This window comes from Salmo salar, chromosome ssa02 (genome assembly GCF_905237065.1).
Source record: "Salmo salar chromosome ssa02, Ssal_v3.1, whole genome shotgun sequence".
Lineage (NCBI taxonomy): Eukaryota > Metazoa > Chordata > Actinopteri > Salmoniformes > Salmonidae > Salmo > Salmo salar.
In genome coordinates this window covers 39458265-39477210 of record NC_059443.1, presented here as the reverse complement: position 1 = coordinate 39477210, position 18946 = coordinate 39458265, and the positions used below count along the sequence as shown (strand labels likewise).

Genomic DNA, 18946 nt, shown 5'->3' with positions numbered 1-18946 from the left:
AGAGCAGCTGGAGTTTTAAATGACAGAGAAAAAGAAGAGTGAAAATCAAAAAAGAGACATGAATGGAATCTTTGTTTTATCGTCAATCTCTGATGCTTCAGAAGGATGGCCCTTGAACTAAGGGCCAGCGCCAGTGGAACTTGATCTCATCTTTTCATGGACGGTGGAGTGGGAGGATGCAGAGATTACTTTGGCTTTGGCATTTCATGGCGTCCCATTGATTTTATAGCTGACCTTGCTAACTTAGAGGCCTACGCTATGTATCATACAGATAGTTGTCCGCAGAGAGTCAGAGACTGTGCTGACTGCAGAGTCATGTTCTGAGTCTATTCTCTATTTGATTGGATATATATTTTTATTTAACCTTTATTTAACTAGGAAAGTCTGTTTACAATGACTGCCTACCAAAAGGCAAAAGGCCTCCTGCGGGGACGGGGGCTGGGATTTAAATATAGAAGTGATTGCAACAGGAAAAGTAGAACAAAAGAGTGTGCAGTGGGTCAGATTCAAACCCATGTGAGCAACGGTACATGTATTCTGAAAGCAGCGACCTAGACTGCTGGACTACCCCCATGCCTCACTCTGGATGTGCTCTACACAGGAGAGATAAGCCTGGAAACACTACCAGGCAGGGATGAATTAGTCAGGAGAAGATGCAGCAGCGATGTCTTTGCTTTGTGCTCGCTGAGGTGTTGCAGATTGAGACGGTTCAATTTGAACGTTGCCTCAACTCTGACTTTGCCATCAATTTGACACATTGTTTCATAATAACATTAATTGACCTTACCTCAGGGTGCTCTTGTTTCAACGGGCCGTTGCTGGTGCATAAATGCATTTTAGAAGCATAATTTGTTGTTACGAATTGTACCAATTGTATGGTATTGACTAGCGTCCTATGCAGGGGGGTGTGCTTGTACATGAAGCTACCTCAGAAACAGGAACAGGACATAGGATCATGCCCCATGGGCCATTCTGGATCGGACAAGGCTTGCTGTATTACTGTATATATCAGACACCCTAATACCTGCGTAACTCTTCTCAACATACCATGTCCTGTGCCGTGGGAATTTGCCGATGTTCAGGATCTCCTTGACCGACATCACATCGCCGGGAATGATGGGATAGAACTCAGAGTAGGAAGCCTCCTCATCACTGGTGCATCACGGGGACATAGAACAAACAACAACATATTAGATTCATTGGGTATTTTAATCAAAGTAGAAATCAGATAATTCAATAAATGATCAAAAAATCATGAGGAGAAAAAAATAGGATATTTTGTCCGACAAGAGTTGTGGGACAGGGTTCATGTATCTGAAGCTAGATGGTGTCATTTTTACGAGGGTGTCAGACATCTACAGTAAATCTTAGCCCCAAGTCAAGTGTAGTTACAACTGTCCTGCTATTCTAAATCTGACCACCAGGGGAGGCCACACAACCAGAGGGAGATCCGCTCATAAGTGACCTTTATTAAAGAACACAACTAAATTACAAGCACATTGTTTTATTCAACCATTTTTTTTTTTTTTTACTGGGGACATGGCTTTGGCTTTTAAAATTAAAATGTCAAATGAAATGCGGAAACATTGCTTACATTTGCCTTTAGTATTTCCTGTTCCTGTGACACTCAGCAATTGTCAAAGTACTCTGGACTCGGATTACTTACCAACAGAACAAGCTGTTGAGAATAACAGCTGAATAGAGACAAAGGCAATATTAACAGCTGAGATAGAGCTGAAGTTCAGCCTGATAATAGTGACTGATAACCTCTGTGAATAACGATGTCAATGTCGCTGGCCAAACTAAGACCACCTGACTAGCTCTACAGCCTAGAGTGGACTACAGGCCTTTATTTGGATCAGCGACTAGATACAGGATAAAGGTAGAGAGGGAATTAAGAGGCAGCATTGTATTCACTCGTCAGTAGTCGCTATTGAATGGTTTGTAAAAGAATTTGTGATATCACCTCCGGATGCATTGTGTAAGTCTGTTCAATGTAAGATTTGAAGTTGTTATCTCTTGCTTTTAAGTAACACATACAGGGCCTTTCGTCATATCAATTTTAAGGGAACACAGCAGTGCTAAACCTGGGAACCTCCATACCAATGTAAGAAGAGGGTAAAATAAGAACAATAAATCAGTTGTCTGATGATTTATTACCATGGTAACATTCTAACGAGATTATACAATATTCGTTTTTTGCAATTACCCCCCATTTTTTTTACACTGCTGCTACTCGCTGTTTATTATCTATGCATAGTCACTTTACCCCTACCTACAGTACATTACATAATACCTCAATTACCTCGATTAACCAGTACCCCCTGTATATAGCCTCGTTATTGTTATTTTATTGTGTTACTTTCTTTTTACTTTAGTTCATTTAGTAAATATTTTCTTAACTCTTATTTTTCTTAAAACTGCATTGTTGGTTAAGGGCTTGTAAGTAAGCATTTCACGGTAAGGTTTACACCTGTTGTGTAGACCTCACAATTTGATTTGATTTGATTTAGTATGGCAGCTGTAGCAATTGTGCATACATCTTCTCTGTGGCCTTTTCAGTTATGACAAATGAGCATCATGTGGAATCTTTAAACATCCCTGCGAGTTCATCCTGTTTTTATGGATCATGAATAAAAATTCTCACAAAACACCCACCCAGCCAGTAACTGCAGCTGACGTGATATCTGGTTGAGATGGGTGCTCCCATGGGGGTCCTAACCGAGCTGAAATCTAGTCAGGCAATACTGTGGCTGACCTGTTTTCTCTCAACTGAGAGTAATGTTATAATCACCTGCTGCCTTCTGTTCTACTAGTTCTAATCGGCTTTGTTCCTCTTTTTCAGTGATGCATAAAAGCCATGTTGTTTTGTTGTGGGGAGGTTGTAGAGCCAGGAGGAACGAACAGCCAATGTTTTGACCCCAGGGTCATATTCATTTGGCAATTAACAAAAGAAAACAAAATGAAACAGGAAGGGACAACCAGAACTTGTCCAATAGGAAACGATTTTTTTGTTATTTTTCTGTTTCAAAACACTTTGATACGGTGTGGACTAATGAATACAACCCAGCACTTAACAATTGCAACAGGGTCACTAATCATAAGGATTGTTTGTGGACCTCTGGCTTTGAATCCAGTGCATGTTGTGTAGACATGTGCTTAATTAAGACGCAGCAGCATTGTATTCAATTGCTGTTGCATGATCACATGCCGTCATTTCCCATGTAACAATTTTTTCTTTAAAAAAACAAATGGTGTCATGGACCTTCAGGGGATGCGCCAGTAGCCGTGGCTCTGTGCCTGTTCGTGACAGAAAAAGGCAGTAGTTGTTCTAATTCAAAAGTGTTCTTTGTGTCTCTTGTGCCTCTCAGCTATCTAGAGCTAGGCCAATGTCATTCACACACACACGCAAACACACAAAAGGACCCATTGGTAAGCGTTTCACTGATTCCCTATTAAATAAGTCTACACCTGTTGTCTACGAAGCGTGTGACAAATACATTTTGATTTGATTTGACACTGCAGTGGCACAACAGTGGGCAGAGGAGTAGCAGTTCCACATGAGCACACAAAGGCCCTTAATACCCAGCAGATACCAATGAGGGTTTAGTAGGGATCACAGCTAGCCACCCTTATTGTCTCAATTCAAATCTGCCTTCATATTTAGCAGGGCCCGATTTCTACTGTTACGGTTTCATCTGGAGTTATTAAATTAGACTAACCTGCAGGTCTGCAATCTGGATGAGCGAACAAAAAGAATGAGATCAAATTTGTCCTTGGGGTACTAGTGTAAACAAGCTATTATTCCATAGACTTGCCTTAGGCTGGTTGGATAGCTCATTTTTACCCTGTTACAGAGAGGTGTGAGACCAGGTGCAGAGGGCGTATTTGTCTCGGTACAGCCAACAAGACGTTGTTAAATGTCTCTGAGGCGTGAAGAGAAAAACAGTGAAAGCCATTGGGTAGATCTCTAAGACAGGACTGCTAATGAGTCCATACTGTAGGATCTTCATTTGATCACTCTTTTGTTGCTGAGAATTTTCCTGCACAGCAGGAAATGCAAACATGTAGTGTACATGAGGTTTAAAAAGGCTTCTAAAGTTAATAATGTCCACCCCCAAAAATCTGACCTGATATGATCAAACGAAAAATGTATCAACCCCTACAAAAAATTTCTATTAATTATAATCCACATAATAATTCACATTTCCTGTTGCTGCAGGATTGTTTTCCTGCTGTTGCAAACTGGCTCAAATTAAGATCCTACATCTTTTTACTGGTATATTTTACGTATTAGGATGTGCTTGTGGCTTATTCTATGTTGGAAAGAATACAGCTTTTTACACGATTATGTATATAGAAAAGTATGTGGACACCGCTTCAAATTAGTGGATTAGGCTATTTCAGCCACACTGACAGGTGTATAAAATCAAGCACACAGCCATGCAATCTCCATAGACAAACATTGACAGTAGAATGGCCTTACTGAAGAGCTCAGTGACTTTCAACATGGCACCATCATAGGATGCCACCTTTCCAAAAAATCAGTTTGTCAACCTTTTCTGCTCTGCTAGAGTCAACCCGGTCAACTAAGTGCTGTTATTGTGAAGTGGAAACGTCTAGGAGCAACAACGTCTCAGCTGAAGTGCTGAAGCGCGTAGCGCGTACAATCATCTATACTCGGTTGCAACACTCACTACTGAGTCTTCTCTGGAAGCAACGTCAGCACAAGAACTGTTCTTCGGGGGCTTCATGAATTGGGTTTCCATGGCCGAGCAGCTGCACACAAGCCTGGGTTTGGCGGATGCCAGGAAAATGCTACCATAGTGCTAACTGTAAAGTTTGGTGAAGGAGGAATAATGGTCTGGGGCTGTTTTTCATGGTTCGGGCTAGGCCCCTTAGTTCCAGTGAAAGAAAATCGTAACGCTAAAGCATACAATGACATTCTAGACGATTCTGTGCTTCCAACTTTATGGCAACAAGTTTGGAGAAGGCCCGTTCCTGTTTCAGCATGACAATTCCCCCGTGCACAAAGCGAGGTCCGTACAGAAATTGTTTGTCGAGATCGGTGTGGAAGAATTTGACTGGCCTGCACAGAGCCCTGACCTCAACCCCATCAAACACCTTTGGGATGAATTGGAACACCAACTGCGAGCCAGGCCTAATCGCCCAACATCAGGGCCCTACCTCACTAATGCTCTTGTGGCTGAATGGAAGCAAGTCTGCCCAGCAATATTCCAACATGTAGTGGAAAGCCTTCCCAGAAGAGTGGAGGCTGTTATAGCAGGAAAGGGGGGACCAACTCCATATTAATCACATGATTTTGGAATGAGATGTTGGACGAGTAGGTGTCCACATACTTTTGGTTATGTCGTGTATCTCATTGGATGCCCATGTATCTTGTTCTATACTGGAAAGAGATGCATGAATATTGATCCCTATGAAAGCATATCATCTATGAATTTACACTATGACTCTGTAAAGTTTTGCTAGTGTGTTTTATCCCCCCTCGTGTTGTTTTTCAGCAACATTTTGTGGAGTAATGATATCAATCTCGAAACCACACACTTTTCTGAAGGAGCAGCCCTATATTTACTGTGTGTGCTTAGTGGACCAGAGCCAGAGTGATATTGTCCAGCCTTAGGCTCCATGCCACATTATTCAACAACACCCTATCACTCTCTCTCTGCACGCTGCGGAACCGGTCCAGGAACCAAACAAAAGAAAAAGCAGAAGTTGCTGTCCCTGAGCTCTGTGAAATGGGGAACTGTCCCAGCAAATAAGCAAAATAAAATGGGGAAGTCACAACAATTTGCATTGTCATCACAAGTAGGCTTTCTTTCTGAAAGGAGTGCCTGAAGCAATATGGCTACATATATTAGCTGGCTGTATTCACTTTGTGGGGGGAAATAAACTCTGACTTTCAGAAATGTTTTGTAGTGTGGGGCAATTCAAAACCCCCAAAATAGGCCAAGCAGCCCACATAAGACCTGATACAAGCATTATCTCTCAAAATATCTCCTGAATGCAGCTATAGTTGCTCTTGTTAAAGTGTAATGGACCCTTGTGGATAAAAGTTGAGCAAAAGTTAGCAGCTCTCCTATTACTTTAAGATGCCTTACAACTTTATTGTCTCGACTTGCCTCCCAAACACCAAGTGTTCTCCTTACTGTTTATAGGGGTATAAGAGGGCACTTAGTTTATTGATAGTCTAAGTGGACAGCTGATGCTTTAGTTAGGTTGTCCTTGTGAGTATGTGTAAGTGTGTTTTGTCTACGGGGTAAATCCATTTGTATTGATTTGAACAAAACATTCCATACATATTTGCCCATTGTAGAAGTGCTCAGAAAGTGACTTTTTGGTGATGAAGGTGCTCAAAGTGGACCTATTTTGCATACCCCACCATAGCACGACACATCAATGTCTTCATTACTGGAACAGATAAACAGTTGAGATTGATATTGGTTAAAAGCTTACAGAGTATTTTATATTTTCATTAAAACATTTGTTTAAAATATAAATGCAGTGATTTGTTTTACCTTAAATGTAAATTATCAAAAAAACGTGTAAACTCACATATGTTGTATCTTAAACCCTATTTTACATAATCTGAGGTTTTTGTGTTGTGCCCGCCATCGGTTGAGACAACATGGTCTTGAATACAGGGTGGGTGTCATGTTTTGGTTGATAACTGTACTAAAATGGGAATAAAATGGACATTTCAACTTTCAAATGGTACCACAAAGATGGAGGTCCACACAACAGAGAATGTTGACTTGAATGGGAATGTCTGTTGTTTTAAATTATTCTGTCAATCCTCCATAAGAAACCTATTGAAATCATAGAAATATAGATAATAGAATAGAACATTTAATGGTGGGTGGACCGGATGCCATATTTGTGGTAGTAATTAGAAGTGAAATGTTCAATTCAATTTACATTTCAATGGTGTACCAGCTAAACTGCGGTGGTCTGAAGGGACAGGATATATGAATTATATTTCTACGATTGATATTACCCACTCTATATTCAAGAGCATGTGGTGTCTGTTGTTGGTCTTATGTGTTAGTTTAGAGTTGTGTTGTTTTGTCCTTGTCGATTCCTTCATTATTTTCTGTATCTTGTATAGTACTAAACCACTAGCTATCTTTGAAAGTTTATAGCCCTTTTTTAAAGCTTTTTTATTTTAATGGTTGCTCTCAATGCAAAGAACTTTGTGATTTACATCTGTTAATGAAAAGCATTCTACAATTGTAATTTATTATTATTATTATTATGTTGTGTCTCAACTACAAAAATATTGTATTTTACACTGTTTGAAGCTGGTGTAAAAAAATGAAAATAAAAGCCTCAAAAACAAAACTTCATAATGGGAAGCATAGAAATAGTGCACATAGAACAGATCTCCTGCTTCTTAGACTTGCTTTCAATGAGAATAACAGAACGGGTTGGGTCGCCCTAAATGTACATATTGCAGCTTTAAGCACCAGTCTCAATGTCAACAGGGAAGAGGCGACTCCGGGATGCTGGCCTTCTAGGCAGAGTTGCAAAGAAAAAGCCATATGTCTGACTGGCCAATAAAAAGAAAAGATTTTAAGATGGGCAAAAGAACAGACACTGGACAGAGGAACTCTCATCCTGGAGTCGTCTCTTCACTGTTGACGTTGAGACTGGTGTTTTGCAGGTACTATTTAGTGAAGCTGCCAGTTGAGGACTTGTGAGGCGTCTGTTTCTAAAACGAGACACTCTAATGTACTTGTCCTCTTGCTCAGTTGTGCACCGGAGCATGCCACTCCTCTTTCTATTCTGGTTAGAGCCTGTTTGCGCTGTTCTGTGAAGGGAGTAGTACACAGCGTTGTACGAGATCTTCAGTTTCTTGGCAATTTCTTGCATGGAATAGCCTTAATTTTTCAGAACAAGAAAAGACTGATGAGTTTCAGAAGAAAGTTCTTTGCTTCTGGCCATTTTGAGCCTGTAATCGAACCCACAAATGCTGATGCTCCAGATACTCAACTAATCTAAAGAAGGCCAGTTTTATTGCTTCTTTAATCAGTACAACAGATTTCAGCTGTGCTAACATAATTGCAAAAGGGTTTTCTAATAATCAATTAGCCTTAATGATAAAATTAGATTAGCTAACACATCGTGACATTAGAACACAGGAGGGATGGTTGCTGATAATGGGCCTCTGTACACCTATGTAGATATTCCATTAACAATCAGCCGTTTCCAGCTACAATAGTCATTTACAACATTAACAATGTCTACACTGTATTTCTGATCAATTTGATGTTATTTTAATGGACAAAAAATGTGATTTTTCTTTCAAAAACAAGGACTTTTCTAAGTGACCCCAAACTTTTGAACGGTAGTGTATATCTCCGGATGTGTATACAGGGAAAGGGGGATTCCTAGTCAGTTGTACAACTGAATGCCTTCAACTGAAATCAGTCTTCTGCATTTAACCCAACGCCTCTGAATCAGAGAGGTGTGGGGGGCTGCCATAATCAACGTTCACGTTAACTGCCTTACTCAGGGGTAGAATGATAGATTTTTACCTTGTCAGCTCGGGGATTCGATCCAGCAATCTTTTAGTTACTGGCCCAATGCCCTAACCACTACACTGTGTATGTGTACAGTATCTGTTAGATATTGGGGGCTTTTATATGTTATTGCTATAAGAACGAGTTAGCTAGCATGCTCTAATTGTAATGGTCACGTTAGCTACCTGCTAATACATAGTTATTTCCATGCTAACAGACAAATCACAAATCTACAGCCTGCAAATCTAATGTGTTTCCTTGTGTTTATCGTCAGGTACTTCCCTTTATTGTATTTTGTAATTTTTTTGTCATTGTTATGATGTTTGAATACAAAATACCCAGTCTGATATTGATATGCATGCTTTGAATCACAAATCTACAGCCATCAACATACATTTTTTTCAACCTTTATTTAACTAGGCAAGTACGAATTCTTATTTACAATGACGGCCTAAGAACAGTGGGTTAACTGCCTTGTTCAGGGTCAGAACAACAGATTTTTACCTTGTCAGCTCAGGGATTTGATCTAGCAACTGTTTCAGTTTCTGACCCAACGCTCTAACCACTAGGCTACCTGCCACCCCAACATACTGTTGTCCTGCATATCTAATGTGCTTCCTTGTGTCCATCATCAGAATAAACACCAATCAACTTGGACCACTGGCTGGTTATTCCTTTCTGTAGAAACACAACACAATAGTTACGAAGTATGATCACATTAAATCAAAATGTGTTTGTCACATGCACCGTATACAGGTGTAGACCTTACAGTGAAATCCTTACTTTCAAGCCCTTAACTAACAATGCAGTTCTAAGAAAAACTACTGTTAAGAAAGTATTTAGAAATAATAATAAAATAAAAAATAATAAAATAGAAAAATAACAAATAATTAAAGAGCAACAATAAAATAACAGTAGCGGGGCTATATGCAGGGGGTACCGATACAGAGTCAATGTGCGGGGACACAGGTTAGTCGAGGTAATTGAGGTAATATGTATATGTAGGTAGAGGCAAAGTGACAATGCATAGATAATAAACAGAGAGTAGCAGCAGCGTAAAAATGGGGGTGGGGGGCTCAATGCAAATAGTCCGGGTAGCCATTTTATTAGCTGTTCAGGAGTCTTATGGCTTGAGGGGTAGAAGCTGTTAAGAAGCCTTTTGGACCAAGACTTGGTGCTCCGGTACCACTTGCAGTGCGGTAGCAGAGAGAACAGTCTATAACTACGGTGGCTGGAGTCTTCGGCAATTTTTAGGGCCTTCCTCTGACACAGGCTGGTATAGAGGTCCTGGATGGCAGGAAGCTCTTCACGACTGTCTTGGTGTGTTTGGACCATGATAGTTCATTGGTGATGTAGGCACCAGTGAACTTGAAGCTCTCAACCTACTCCACTACAGCACCGTCCATGAGAATGGAGATTTGCTCGGTCCTCCTTTTCCTGTAGTCCACAATCATCTCCTTAGTCTTGATCATGTTGAGGGAGAGGTTGTTATCCTGGCACGACACTGTTACATCCGCTCCACTCAAAGGCTCCACTCAAAGGAAGGTGCCATTTAGTTCCCCCCTTGGCTGTGCGTGTTTCAAAAACTGTATTGCTTGTTCATTTTAATGCTATTTGCCTTTTTAAAAATGTTAACTGCTTTTTGTCCTTAAAAGACTTGGTGGCATGACAAGGTTGCTCTACTCACCCTACCGTGGCTTGCTTCTCTCCTGCTTTTATTCCACAAAGGCCACATCCTGTTTTTGAGAGACTTACAGTACTACAAGCTGGTGTTGATTTAGCTTTCCGAACATCAGATAAGGAACAAATATTGGGGTCAGAGAACCAGTGGTGTCTGCAATATTAAAATGAATAAGTGAACAGCAGGTGGCTTTAATCAGATTAAAGGCTTGTTGAAGCCTCCTTCTGTGTGACATTTGATTTATTTTTGAAGAAGTTCTGGAATTGGCATTTGTTTATGAAGGAGGCTTATATTTATATTTTGTTTTGAGAATAGTGTGCTCTTGTTATAGGATTGTCCTGTGGCTAATTACTATCTGAACAGTGTGTTATGTTCGTACTCGCTACGGTTTATTAGGGAGAGCACATCATGATCATGTCTTATGAAAGTTCACCATGCAGCTACAACCGTAGAGCTGTGCTCCTGTCAAAGGGAGTCCTTAAGTGTGTTTGCTAGTAATACACGTATAATGGCAATGGACGCTATGAAGACTTTGAAGGCTGGTGCAGTCTTGTGCCCAATACTGAAACATGCAGAGACGTTTGTCAAGACATTGAGGAGTACCACGCCCAACTATCAATAAGACGAAAGCCTTAGATAAGGAGGGCAATGAAGGACCATGGTGCCTTACTGTCTCTTCCCTTGCCGACGAGCCCAGTAGGTGCCCACTGTCCAGGCTCACTGCTGGCTTTGGGCACTTGGAGAGAAGTATCAGAGGGCTTTGAGAGAGTCCCACTCAGGCCCTTGGGAGAGGGCCACTTTAAAGTCCACATCACAGACCGGATCAAGCCGCCATCAAGCCTTTGATTAAGGTTCAGTTCTGTGGTGCTAAGTCAAGATGACACCATTCAAAGCACAGCCGGACACCCACATGAAAAGCACTAAATTGATCCTTTCCCCCGCACTGATGAAAACTCAGGGCAAAGCTCAGTTTAGATAAACAGCCGAAAGGCACAGTGCACAACCCTTAGTGTTCCACACAAGCGCTCCATAAAACCCACTCCGTTCTTTCAGAAGTAGCTGATGTCCTTGTTTGATATTTGGTTCTCGGAAAACAAAATAGATTTAACTATAAGGTCTCTGACCTACTCCCTAAAGACTGTCTCATCGTTGCCGGTGATCAGGCCTACCACTGTTGCATCATCAGAAAACGTAATGATGGTGTTGGAGTCATGCTTGGCCATGCAGTCATGGGAGAACAGGGAGTACAGGAGGGGACTGAGCATGCACCCCTGAGGACCCTCCCGTGTTGAGGAACAGCGTGACAGATGTGTTGTTACCTACCCTTACCACCTGGGGGTGGCCCGTCAGGAAGTCCAGGATCCTGTTGCACGGGGAGGTGTTTAGTTCCAGGGTCCTTAGCTTAGTGATGAGCTTTGAGGGCACTATGGTGTTGAACGCTGAGCCGTAGTCAATGAATAGCATTCTCACATAGGTGTTTCTTTTGTCCAGGTGGGAAAGGGCAGTGTGGAGTGTAAAATAGATTACGTCATCTGTGGATCTGTTGGGGCGGTATGCAAATTGGAGTGGGTCTAGAGTTTCTGGGATGATGGTGTTGATGTGAGCCATGACCAGCCTTTCAAAGCACTTCATGGCTACAGACGTGAGTGCTACAGGTCAGTAGTCATTTAGGCGGGTTACCTTAGTATTCTTGGGCACAGGCACTATGGTGGTCTGATTAAAACATGTTGGTGTTACAGACTCAGACAGGGAGAGGTTGAACGTGTCAGTGAAGACACACTTGCCAGTTGGTCAGCGCATGCTCGCAGTACACGTCCTGGTAATCCGTCTGCCCCTGCGGACTTGTGAATGTTGACCTGTTTAAAAGACTTACTCACATCGGCTGCGGAGAGCGTGATCACACAGTCTTCCGGAACAGCTGGTGCCTCGAAGCAAGCATAGAAGAAGTTTAGCTCGTCTGGTAGGCTCGTGTCACTGGGCAGCTCGCGGCTGTGCTTCCCTTTGTAGTCCGTAATAGTTTGCAAGCCCTGCCACGTCCGACGAGTGTCGGCACCGGTGTAGTACGATTCAATCTTAGTACTGTATTAACACTTTGCCTGTTTGTTGGTTCGTCTGAGGGCATAGCGGGATTTCTTCTAAGCGTCTGGGTTAGAGTGTGTATGTGAATGTGTATTTAAAGAGGCAGCTCTACCCTTTTCGCTCGGTGTGGATGTTGCCTGTAATTCATGGCTTCTGCTTGGGGTATGTATGTACGGTCACTGTGGAGACGCCGCAATCGATGCACTTACTGATGAAGCCAGTGACTGATGTGGTGTACTCCTCAATGCCATCGGAAGAATCCCTGAACATATTCCAGTCTGTGCTAGCAAAGCAGTCCTGTAGCTTAGCATCTGTATCATCTGACCACTTCTGTATTGAGCGAGTCACTGGTACTTCCTGCTTTAGTTTTTGCTTGTAAGCAGGAATCAGGAGGATAGAGTTATGGTCAGATGTGCCAAATGGAGGGCGAGCGAGAGCTTTGTATGCGTCTCTGAGTGTGGAGTGAATTGGTCTAGAGTTTTTTTCCCCCTCTGGTTGCACATGTAACATGCTGGTAGAAATTAGGTAAAACTGATTTGTTTCCCTCTATTAATGTCCCCGGCCACTAGAAGCGACGCCTCTGGATGAGCATTTTCTTGTTTGCTTGTGGCCTTATACAGCTCATTGAGTGCAGTCTTAATGCCAGCATAGGTTTGTGGCGGTAAATAGACAGCTACGAAAAATATAGATTAAAACTCTCTTGGTAAATACTGTGGTCTACAGTTTATCATGAGATACTCTACCTCAGGTGAGCAAAAATTTTGTGCACCAGCTGTTATTTACAAATAGACACAGACTGCCAACCCTTACCAGAGGCAGTGGTTCTATCTTGCCGATGCATGGAAAACCCAGCCAGCTGTATGTTATCCATGTTGTTGTTCAGCCACGACTCGGTGGAACATAAGATATTACAGTTTTTAATGTCCCGTTGGTAGGATGGTCTTGATCAGAGCTCATCCTGTTTATTATCCAATGATTGCACATTGGCTAATAGGACTGATGGTAGAGGTGGATTACCCACTCACCGTCGGATCCTTACAAGGCACCCCGACTTACCTCCCCGATATCTCCGTCTCTTCTTTATGCGAATTATGGGGATTTGGGCCTTGTCCGGTGTCTGAAGAAAATCCTTCCCGTCCGACTCGTTAAAGAAAAAAATCTTTGTCCAGTACGGGGTGAGTAATCGCTGCACTGATATCCAGAAGCTCTTTTCGGTCATAAGACACGGTGGCAGAAACAGTATGTACAAAAATAAGTTTCAAATAACGCAAAAAAACCACACAGAATAGCACAATTGGTTAGGAGCCTGTAAAACGGTAGCCTTCTGGCGCCATACACTTAATGATATGGCATATTTGTGTGTGTGTCTGTCTGTGAGTCATCTGTCTGTACATGTGTGTGCAGAATTTGTGTGCGGAGTGTGTGGGCAGTCTGTGAGTCAATGTTGTTTGGTTGGTGTGTGTTTATATGAGCATGGGTGAGCTCTGTGGTGAATCAGGGCTGTTCTGGGGATTGAAGGCTAACTTTGGCAGGGAGAGGCAGACAAGGTTGACTGCCCATCCGTAGGTAAATCAATAAAAGCGGCAACGTGTCTCTCTTTCTGGAGAGGGTCTCAATGACATGTGTATGTGAATGTGTATGCCTCCATACAGTATATTAGTGTAATGCAAAGGCTACTTTATCCACATGGACTAGTGTGTACCGCATGTTTGTGCATGTAAGTGTAGGTCTAATACTGCCCTTAAGCAAACACACACACACACACACACACACACACACACACACACACACACACACACACACACACACACACACACACACACACACACACACACACACACACACACACACACGGACACACACTGCGTCAATGCTCTGCTGTCTCAATGAGCTCAGAATAACTGCCCTACCCGCTCCATGTCCTTATTTAAAAGCTCTAATGTCATCCCACAACCCACAACAAACCAGGGCTCCATTATATACAGGGCACTTTTCATCTCTCTAGCTATGCACATATCCGGTAACATACAGTAATACTTGGATGGTCAATATTGACTGTACTTTACTCCCATGCAAGCCATTTTCCATAAAGTAAGTGTGAGATACACTACGTGACCAAAAGTACGTGGACACCTGCTTGTCGTTGGAGTTGGTGCCCCCTATGCTGCTATAACAGCCTCCACTTGTCTGGGAAGGCTTTCCACTAGATGTTGGAACATTGCTGTAGGGACTTGTTTCCATTCAGCCACAAGAGCATCAGTGAGTTTGGGCAATGATGTTGGGCGATTATGCCTGGCTCGCAGTCGGCGTTCCAATTCATCCCAAAGGTGTTCGATGGGGTTGAGGTCAGGGCTCTGTGCAGGCCAGTCAAATTCTTCCACACCGATCTTGACATATCTTTTCTGTATGGACCTTACTTTGTGCACACGGGCATTGTCATACTGAAACAGGAACGGACCTTCCCCAAACTGTTGCCACAAATTTGGAACCACAGAATCGTTTAGAATGTCATTGTATGCTGTAGCGTTAAGATTTACTTTCACAGCTCCGGACCATAATTCTTCCTCCACCAAACTCTACAGTTGGCACTATGCATTGGGGCAGGTAGCATTCTCCAAACCCAGATTCATCTGTCGGACAGCCAGATGGTGAAGCATGATTCATTACTCCAGAGAACGCGTTTCCGCTGTTTCAGAGTCCAATGGCAGAGAGCTTTACACCACTCCAGCCAACGCTTGGCATTGCGCATGGCGATTTTAGGCTTGTTTGCAGCTGCTTGGCCATGGAAACGTATTTCATAAGCTCCTGCCAAACAGTTCTTGTATTGACATTTCTTCCAGAGGCAGTTTGGAACTTGGTAGTGTGTTGCAACTGAGGACAGATGATTTTTACGCATTACGCGCTTCAGCACTCAGCGGTCCCGTTCTGTGAGCTTGTGTGGTCTACCACATCGCGACTGAGCCGTTGTTGCTCCTAGACGTTTCCACTTCACAATAACAGCACTTACAGTTGACCTGACTCGTTGGTAAGGTGGCATCCTATGACGGTGCCACGTTGAAAGTCACTGAGCTCTTCAGTAAGGCCATTCTACTGCCATTGTTTGTCTATGGAGGTTGCATGGCCTTGTGCTCAATTTTATACACCTGTCAGCAACGGGTGTGGCTGAAATTGTCGAATCCACTAATGTGAAGGGGTGTCCACATACTTTTGTATATATAGTGTATATACAGAACCCCATATTCAACTAGATATATCCTGGAAATTCGTTATTCTATCTAATTTTTTATATAAAGCATTGGATGAACATGATCTATGGTATGATGACGAAGCAGGGTGTGTGTGCCAGGGTGCCTTTACCTGGAGGTGAAGGTTTTCTTCTTGATCTGCGAGGCCAGTGCCATGCTATGGGACATCTGGTGGGACTGCTCTTCCTGGACCCGTGTCATCAGCGTCTTGGTTGCCATGGTGAACCCCTGACCAACACCTGTGGAGGAAGGAGGTAGGAGAGATGAGGGAGGGATGAAGGGAGGAGGATGCATCATCTAACATTGCACAGTAGGACCACTCATGTTGACATGATGGAGACTCGCAAAGGAATGCTAAAGAGATCTCTTTTCACTTTCACTGTGAGGAATATGTACATTTATGACCATAGTAATTATGCTCATGGTGGATCTCAAATAGCCAGGTGTCAATGGAAATGCATCCAAAACATGTAATATCATATTAGCACAACAACAACACAATCCAATGTGTTGTTTGTGTTTGAAGTAAAGACAGGTGCAGCTGGCATGGAGAAAAGTGTGCTTCAGGCCTATGTTAAATGAACTGGCCCTTTGTGGGCCATTGAGCGGGTTATAATTCATTAGTTCAGGTCTGCCACCATGCCGCTGCCTGCCACCCAAGCAGTCATTAATCACTCTCTGCTCAGGGGGAGGCCGACACTGCAGCTCGCCCAACCAACAGAACCAGGCCAGAGCCTGAGTGATTGCTTCCTTCACCCACTCCCACAAGCAACTGTTACCAGTGTTAGCGCGTTAGCATTATAAACATCCTAATTTGTTTTTCCTTCTGGTCTGTTCAAATTACATTGGACGACCTGGGCTAACATTAGCGAGTGGCTTGTGTCTAATGCTTTAATTCTTAGAATTACATTGCAGTGAGCCAGCTGGTCTGATGTTAGCAAGTGGCTAATGACAAACGCCTCAACAGGATAGCATCCTCACTGGTTTACCTTCATGGCTCATTGTTGTGCAAAACTAAATGGTTGTTTGTACACAGGTGGTAAAAAGGTCAACCTCCAGCATATTAAAATGCATCTGTCTTAGCTGGTGCGTGCCTGGATACCCGGGACCCCTGTGGAGAAAGTGGAGAGTAATGTTCTTTCTCCTCACAGTGCAATTTCCCCTATGTCTTGAAGTAGACTGCACAGTCCAACTCTCTGATGACAAAAGACAAAGTAACATGGGGATGAATGATTTGTTATTTGGTAGATCATGGATTGTCTGAACAACACATGTGAGCTTTACCTAATCGTCCTGAGAGAGTCATTTCAACTTATATTTATGAAGGCTGCCAAAAGTAGAGACTCTTTTGACACTCAACCAGCTTGAGATATTATTGGAGTATCTGTCCATAGGACCAGCTTTAAGCCGTACACTCCACAGAGTTGGGCTTTACGGAAAGAGTGGCCAGAAAAAAGCCATTGCTTAAAGAAAAATATAAGCAAACACGTTTGGTGTTCGCCAAAAGGCATGTGGGAGACTCTCCAAACATATGGAAGAAGGTACTCTGGTCAGAGAAGACTAAAATTGGGTGAATAGTTATGCACGCTCAAGTTCTGTTTTTTTTTTTGTCTTACTTCTTGTTTGTTTCACAAGAAAAAATATGTTGCATCTTCAAAGTGGTAGGCATGTTGTGTATATCAAATGGTATCACCCCCCAAAAATCTATTTTAATTCCAGGTTGTAAGTCAACATAATAGGAAAAATGCCAAGGGGGTGAATACTTTCACAAGCCACTGTAACTATTCCCCAGTAGGCTGTCATTTATAATAGGAATGTATTTTTAACTGACTTGCCTAGTTAAATAAAGGTTCAATTTAAAAAAGACTTATCTCATGGAGACAAAGGGAAATGTCCTAGAATATGCAAAGCTCAGCAGTATAGTAACACGAATTATTTGCATATGGAGGCCGTTGAGACTACTCCATGGAGGAAGAGGATGACGTTCTACCACATGAATTTGAGGAAAAATGAAGAAATAATACAAACACTGAAACATAGTCAAACATTTTTGTGAACACATATGCCATCCCATTGGCCAGTGTTGGAAAAAGTACACTTGAGTAAAAGTAAAGTGTAAAATGACTCAAGTAAAAGTGAAAGTCACCCAGTTAAATAATACTTGAGTAAAAGTCTAAAAGTATTTGGTTTTAAATATACTTAAATATCAAAAGTAAATGCAATTGCTAAAATATACTTAAGCATGAAAAGTAAAAGTATAAATAAGTTCAAATTCCTTATAATAAACAAACCAGATGGCACCATTTTCTTGTTTTGTTTAAAATGTATGGATAGCCAGGGGCACACTCCAACACTCAGACAACATTTACAAACGAATTATGTGTGTTTAGTGAGTCCGCCAGATCAGAGACAGTAGGGATGAGCAGGGATGTTCTCTTGATACTGTAAGTGCGTGAGTTGAACCATTTTCCAGTCCTGCTAAGCATTGAAAATGTAACGAGTACTTTTGGGTGTCAGGGAAATTGTAAAACGTACATTCTTTTCTTAAGGAACGTAGTGAAGTAAATGTAAAAGTTGTCCAAAATATTAATAGTAAAGTACAGATACCCCCCCAAAAACGACTTAAGTAGTTCTCAAAGTATTTTTACTAAAGTACTTTGCACCACTGCCATTGGCTTAATTAAAAGTCCATCATTCTCCCTTACTTATTAAGTCACCAGACGCTAATTGTCACTGGGTTACTTTCCCAGTATTGGTTTTCACTATATATTCATGTGATGTTTATGACCCTTGTAATGTATCCTTAACACGTCCTTGTGGATGAGACTACGTTGGAAAGAAAATAAGAAGTGATTACATCATGACATCACGGTGTACCGGGGTGAATTAAAAAACAACTTACGTTTGTCTTTGAAGAAAGGGTTATACTCCACAGGCCCTCAAGATGAGCATGAAGGACACACGTCTCTCTCTCTCTCTGTCTCTCTCTGTCTCTCTCTCTCTCTGTCCCCTGTCACCTTTCACTGTCTGTCTCTCTCAATTGCTGTCTCACGCTCTCTTAATCTCCCTGTCTCACCTCTCTTTACAGTACCTCTATTCTTTCTCTCCCGTGCTCCTCGCTCTGCCTCTCCCTGTATGAGCAGTGAAGGTGAACCTGGCCCTGGACACCAAGTGTCCTTCACAAAGAGAATGTGGCCAAACACAATGCACTCAAGGTGGTAAATATAGACTACTGACACGTCCCCTCCGGTGCCCCCACCACCAACCCCCAAACCCCCACCCACACCGGTCAATGCCATCCAGCCAGATAGACTTACAGTCAGCACTGCAGACCTGCGGCCAAGGATGCCACAGTAGCAACAACAGAACAACACAATAGGAGTGAGGATTGAGTGGAC

At 42.4% G+C, this 18946-nt stretch overlaps 1 protein-coding gene across 1 annotated transcript in view; it reads right to left on the bottom strand.

Annotated features, from left to right (window-relative positions):
• The window catches only part of myom3 (myomesin 3), an 84035-nt gene extending 65293 nt beyond the window's left edge, over window positions 1–18742 (bottom strand). The window contains exons 1-3 of the mRNA XM_014166542.2: window positions 18451–18742; window positions 15661–15787; window positions 1048–1152 (exon numbers count right to left, since the gene is read on the bottom strand). Coding sequence (XP_014022017.1) covers window positions 1048–1152; window positions 15661–15767 — 212 coding nt within the window. The 5' untranslated portion in view covers window positions 15768–15787; window positions 18451–18742. The remainder of the gene's footprint in view (window positions 1–1047; window positions 1153–15660; window positions 15788–18450) is intronic.
• Window positions 18743–18946: the final 204 nt, after the last annotated feature.